The 6,455-nt window shown below is 36.3% G+C and overlaps 1 protein-coding gene across 3 annotated transcripts; it reads left to right on the forward strand.

The window, feature by feature from the left end:
- The first annotated feature begins 237 nt into the window (after nt 1-237).
- Nucleotides 238-5,544, forward strand: LOC111999120 (serine/threonine-protein kinase STN7, chloroplastic). 3 transcript variants are annotated; one of them, XM_024032157.2, is made up of 10 exons: nt 238-941; nt 1,129-1,215; nt 1,532-1,651; nt 1,819-1,917; nt 2,408-2,576; nt 2,710-2,803; nt 3,969-4,062; nt 4,149-4,205; nt 4,669-5,082; nt 5,214-5,544. In XM_024032157.2, the coding sequence occupies exons 1-10, from the start codon at nt 456-458 to the stop codon at nt 5,439-5,441; spliced, it is 1,848 nt and encodes a 615-aa protein (XP_023887925.2). In that variant the 5' UTR covers nt 238-455; the 3' UTR covers nt 5,442-5,544. The 3 variants fall into 3 exon arrangements, with proteins under 3 accessions (XP_023887925.2, XP_023888554.2, XP_023887311.2); XM_024031543.2 differs by having other exon boundaries at nt 239-941; nt 1,529-1,651; XM_024032786.2 differs by lacking the exon at nt 1,532-1,651.
- The last annotated feature ends 911 nt before the right edge of the window (nt 5,545-6,455 follow it).

The raw sequence follows: 6,455 nt of genomic DNA on the forward strand, positions 1-6,455 counted from the left end.
TTGAACCGCAAATGTCGGTTGAGGTAGAAAGCCTCTTAGCACAGCAAGAGAGACTTTGAGTGAGGAAAACATTATGGGCCCGTAAACGAAACAAGTGAGGAAAACGTTGAGAAAGCTACGGATCACAAAGGCCCCAAAGGGTCGAGTGAGAATGTGTCAATTTAAAGATCTATCACAACTCAACCTTAGCAACATCAAAAACAATTTCAACCCACAAATACAACCATTTCCTAAATATTCAAAAAATATCCAGACCCAGCCCAAATGTGTATCATCTGCATGTCATTTGTGGCGAATATTGCCCTGCAATCCAATCGAAGTATTTCCCTCCACAAAAATTACCTGAATTAACTGTCACTATATATATATATATATATATCCGAGGAAAAATAAAATCTGTTTGTTTTTTCTTAGAAACTAGTGGTCTAAATTTTAAGAAGATACAAAGTGAGTCTATGGAACTTGCTCCACACAAAGTCGAAACCTCATTCTGCAGTGACATGGCCACTGTTGGAGCAAGAGGAATTGGCATAGGAGTGAACAAGCTCCACCCTCATAATTCCTCAAAACCCACATCCCGATTTCTCGGCAAGAGACTCAGAATCAAATCCACTTCTGAATCACAACGCAGTGCAAGAATCACCAGCTCAAACCCAAAAACATTGCTAGTTTTTGCAGCTGGAGGTGAGCTAATCAATGCGGCTCATGACCTCTTTGTGGGTGTGGGAGTGGGGCTACCATGCACTGTTATGGAGTGTGGTGATATAATATATAGAAGCACTCTTCCTAAGTCCAATGGCCTCACACTTACGACCCCTGGTGCTGTTTTGGCTCTGGGAGCTTTGTCTTACCTCTGGGCCACACCTGGAGTGGCCCCTGGATTCTTTGACATGTTTATTCTTGCTTTTGTTGAGAGGCTATTCAGACCCACTTACAGAAAGGTCGGTGAATTTTTTATCTGATTTTGCATGTGGGGGATCAGATTGTTAAACCATTAAATTTGTCATTTTCTAACAATTTAAGCTTCTAATAAAATAAATACACTAAAAAAGGTAGCTTTTGGGACAACCAGTTTTTGGATAATTGTAGTATATCTATGTGCTTATTTGGTTTGATTTTGCGTGACAGGATGATTTTGTTCTGGGGAAGAAGTTGGGAGAGGGGGCTTTTGGAGTGGTTTATAGAGTTTCATTGGCCAAGAAGCCTTCATCCAAGGTATCATCAATTATGTGTTTGGTTGATTCTGCTTTCACATTTCTTTTGTTTTATTTTCAATTATGTAGGTAAATTTCAAGTCCAATAATTGAATTTCACTGGTGTTTACTTCATTTTGGTTCTTGATTGATTGCATAATTAAGATTCTAAGATAGTTGTTTCACTTTTCTTGGCTTAGCAACAATTAGACCATTAATGTGTTTTGTATTCTATTATGAGTGGACTGGTGGGTGACACTTGACTTTTATTTACTTAAAAATTTCTGATGGAAATGAATATCGTTCGTTGGTTGATGGTTTTTGGTTGTCACCAGAAGGACGGTGACTTAGTCTTGAAAAAAGCTACTGAATATGGTGCAGTGGAAATTTGGATGAATGAGCGTGTACGAAGAGCTTGTGCAAACAGCTGTGCTGATTTTTTATACGGCTTTCTTGAGGTGTTGCTCTATTATGACTACTACTACTACCACTACCACCATATGAATTAAGGATACCATTGTCTTTAGAAATTAAGAGATATACTTTGGAAGCTCATACTATTGCACAAATTGTTTTCCTCTTCTAAATCTTGTGACTAATTCTTTTATCATTAAATTGGATCCAGACTTCTCCAAAGAAAGGTGCTGAATATTGGCTTTTATGGCGGTTTGAAGGGGAAGCTACACTTTCAGATTTGATGCTAAGTAAAGAGTTCCCCTACAATGTTTGTACTTTCTCTCATCAGCCTTTTCATATTGTATATGATGGTTACATACACCAACTATGCTAAGTTTGAGAATTTATGGTCTTTTACTTTTGTATGTTACAAAACATTGATCTTCCTTTTATATTAAAACCCCCTTCCCCCACGCTCATGCCCTCTTGTGGTTTAAGGAGGTGGGGTATGTGCAGACACTGTCACTTGGTAAAAGAATATACTAAGACATCCATTTTCATTCCCTAATCAGTGAGCAACAAAATTTTACTTCTTTTTCTGGCATGGTATTACAAGTTGATGGTTTCATGGTCCATATATTGTTATATATTGATTCCCAATTATTTTGGATTGACTGGCAAAGTAATTTCTGGCTACAATGCTATTTATTTTGGATTGACTGGGCTAAGTAGTCTCTGGCTACAATGCTTCTATGATAGTTCTTGTTCATTTTAGCTCTTCAAGTCCTTCGTTTAGTAATGTTGGCATAAAATGTCAGGTAGAAACAATGATTACTGGAAAGGTACAGGACTCACCGAAGGGTTTGGAAAGGGAGAATAGAATCATTCAAACAATCATGAGACAGCTCTTATTTGCACTGGATGGCCTTCACTCAACAGGGATTGTACATCGGGACATTAAGCCACAAAATATTATTTTTTCTGAAGGTAATAGTAGCAAGCTTTATTTTGCAAATAGTCAGTAAAATCTTATAATAGTTGAATATTATGTTCAATAATATCTCTTAGCAAAAAAAAAACTATGTTTAATAGTATCACATTCCCATGAAAACTTGAGCAGGTTCTCGTACATTCAAGATAATTGATCTTGGAGCTGCTGCTGATTTGCGAGTGGGCATAAATTATATTCCAAAGGAGTTCCTTTTGGATCCAAGGTATCTTCTGTAACATAGGTAGTTTACTTAAATCTGAACAAGAACAAAAAAAAAAATATGTAATCCCTTACAGGATTATCCACCATGAATTTACCAGTATTTACATCCCATAGGCATCTGGCTTACAACCTGAATAGTTGAATTGCCAGTTTTCCCTTTTCCTTTTTGGTGCATGGTTTCGTTCACCATCACTGGAACTTGCTACAATTTATCATCAATTGGAGGTCTTTGGCCAACTCCTTTAGTTTTTATGTAGACATTATACATATCTGTATGATCAACTCATAAATGATTGTTAGTGCACTAGGCTAATGTTAGTCTCTTAGCTTCTAGTCTATGTTAAGGTCCAAAGTTCAAAGGTGAAACATCTTTACCATACAGAAACTATTGAGCGTAAAGTTAAGTCACCATAACTGAATGCTTTGAGCAAGAGGTCATAGACATAATTATCACTATACAAAGAAACTGGGATTGGTTTGCTGCCAAGGTAATATACAATTGAAATTTTCACAGGTCCTAAGACTTTCCCTGGTTGAACATGTAGCTTTTTAACTCTCCAATTATTGACTACTGGAATTTGTAGATGTGTTTCCAATTATCTAACAGAGTCAAGCTTTTTTTTCTTGTTCAACCATAATGAAGGTGCTTCTTAAGTCAAAATGCAACTTTCTTTCTCATTTTCCCCATGTTCGGGGAGGAGATACGTATGAACATTGTTAATATTTTCAAAGAAATAGAGAGAAGATGTCATTTATATTTTTTTTTTCTTGTAATGTAAAATTCCCTTATATGAGTATTAAAGAGGCATAAACAACAGATTGACTCAGTTTATTGCTGTTAAAAAAAACATAATCAGATCATCTCAGTTCTTACACTCAAAAGATAAATTAGCAATATTGGGCATATTCCACACAAATAGGATGACCAATTTTCCTAATGATATGGAGCTATAACATTCCCAACATTTGATTTTCTGGTTAAAGACACCACTGTAATGTTGATAGAAGTGAGCAGCTTGAAAAGAAGATGAAGAATGCGGTCATAATGATCAGTATTTGAACTTTGCCTTGTATATTCTAGCCATCATTCAGTAGTAGAATGCTTGGACGACAGCAAATCCTGCAGTCCACAATTATATATAAATATTTGTCACTTTCCTTCTCAGATATGCTGCACCAGAGCAATACATCATGAGCACACAAACCCCATCTGCACCGTCAGCTCCAGTTGCAACTGCACTTTCCCCAGTCCTATGGCAGGTGCATACTAACTCCAAAACAATTGAGAGCTGATGCATGAATCATTGAGCTGATTTTGTTGGTTCTGATTATATGTCCTTGAACAGATGAATCTGCCTGATAGATTTGACATCTACAGTGCCGGTCTCATATTCCTACAAATGGTGAGTGACAAATACAGCAGAGTGATGCTGGACTTACTAATTGTTTATTTACATAATAAAACTCAACACTTCAAGCGAGTTGGTATATTGGTCATACCAGTCATAATCACAACCAGACCAAATCTATGGTTTTGCTTTGCCAATCAACTGGCTCAGTTTTGAAGCATTGATACATAATCAATTTTGTGTAGATTGAAGTACTACTGCCTTGGCTAACACTAGTGACAAATAGTGAATACTAGCTCTTTTTTCATTTTTATGCTGGGAAGTGAATACTAGCTCCTAGACAGTGATTTTTAAGCTTCTATACTTTTAAAATAATACAGAACACTTTTACTATATTTGGCAAAGGTTATTTATCCAGATGTAGCATATTTCAACAATAAGTGACATGTGGCTATTTCATGTACTACACTCATGCAAGATTTCACATAGTGAGCTCTTAATATTTTCATTCTTATAGGCATTCCCAGCATTACGCACGGACAGTGGCCTCATCCAATTCAATCGTCAGTTAAAGAGATGTGACTATGACTTGGATGCATGGAGAAAAAGTGTAGAGCCTCGTGCTAGCCTTGAACTGCGAAGGGGATTTGAGTTGTTGGATTTAGATGGTGGAATAGGATGGGAACTTCTGACTTCAATGGTTCGTTACAAAGCACGACAAAGAACCAGTGCAAAGGCGGCTTTGGCTCATCCCTATTTTGACAGGGAAGGCCTATTGGTTCTTTCCTTCATGCAGAAGCTGAGGCTGCAATTCTTTCGAGCAACACAACAGGACTATGGGGAAGCTGCCAAGTGGATAATTCAGCTAATGGCAAAATCAGGGACCAAGAAGGAGGGTGGCTTCACTGAAGCTCAGCTTCAGGATCTAAGAGTCTCTCTCTCTCTCTCTCTCTCTCTCTCTCTCTCTCTCTCTCTCTATATATATATATATATATATATTCCCCAGCAGAAATTTTTAAGTCAAAATGTATATTTAACACTTTGCATTATTCCGTTGTGCAGGAAATTCAGCCCAAGGGCAAGAAGAAAGCTAGTCCACAGAGGAATGCTCTTGCTTCAGCCCTTCGGCTCCAGAGGAAGGTTATAAGAACATTGAATGAGAGCATGGATGAGCTTAACCAGCGCAGGAAGAGCCTATGGTGGAGCAGATGGATCCCAGAGAGGAATGAAGTTCGTAAATACATATATACTTCTTTTTTCTTTTCTTTTCTTTTCTTTTTCTATGTATAGTACATCCATGTTTACAAAATATCTTGGTGGGATAGAGTTGAAGGAAATTAGCTGGAATCTTTATTTGAGCACACGTTTAATTAAGCACCTGCATTATGGATTATTATTTATTATTATACTGAGCATTTAATGAACTGAATGAAACTGCCATGAAGGATATGCTATGTTTTGAATTAGTCTAGAAAAATTCAACTCAAACTGCCATGAAGGATGCTATTTGGGAATAACTTACTAGTATTTGATTAGCATTTTGGAAACTTCCTTCTATATCCTGAGAAAAATTAATTTACATTTGCCTTCAAAGACAAGGAATAGAACCTGCTGAAGTTTTTTTTTTTTTTTTTTTTTTTTTTTTTGAGAGAAAGAAATAATAATCAATCATATGAGGAAATCACCTACCCTGAAGGAATGTATATCACATAATTGAAAAATGGCAGTGACCTATCTTACAAGTGTAAGTTGAAGTCTCATATGGTTCAAATTTATAGGCTTAAGTCTTTTTGTTAAGTGATATTCTTATACGTTATCTTAAAGACTCAATTGGAAGTTTTAACTCGCTAACATTAACTTTTTTCTAATCCTTATTTTCTCCATTGTAATAACTTGACAAATTCTGACATGTTTGAACGTGTTGGAACTCTCAATTCAACAATTCTTTGTATGATGATTGGTGATTACTTAGACTGGGCTGCCTACAATTTTAGGCCTCTTTGGTTGCTAAACCATTGATCATTGTAGCTTTTCTCTCCTTTTTTTTTTTTTTTTTTTTTTTTTTTGCCTTAATGCTCTTGTGGTGCATTTCAACTTGAATCAAATTATAGTCTAGGGTATAAACATTCCATGTGCAAATAAGATTATTGTGACAATAATTAAAGATTAGTATCACAATAGTGCATGAGTTATTTCTAAAATTTGCCAGGCACAGTGTCATTTTTATTCTTCATACTCCATCATTTTATCATTAGTTAGCTTGGGTTAATATTGTTGCCGATTGGATGGCTAAGATATGGAAGA

The sequence above is a fragment of the Quercus suber genome, unplaced genomic scaffold, assembly GCF_002906115.3.
Source record: "Quercus suber isolate HL8 unplaced genomic scaffold, Cork oak 2.0 scaffold_954, whole genome shotgun sequence".
Taxonomy (NCBI): domain Eukaryota; kingdom Viridiplantae; phylum Streptophyta; class Magnoliopsida; order Fagales; family Fagaceae; genus Quercus; species Quercus suber.

Bases quoted from the DNA above. Each gene is read 5' to 3' on its own strand.
- LOC111999120 (XM_024031543.2), top strand. From the start codon at position 456: ATGGAACTTGCTCCACACAAAGTCGAAACCTCATTCTGCAGTGACATG. The intron at 2,577-2,709 runs GTAATAGTAGCA...AAACTTGAGCAG, and splicing joins AAATATTATTTTTTCTGAAG to GTTCTCGTACATTCAAGATA. The intron at 5,083-5,213 runs GTCTCTCTCTCT...TCCGTTGTGCAG, and splicing joins CTCAGCTTCAGGATCTAAGA to GAAATTCAGCCCAAGGGCAA.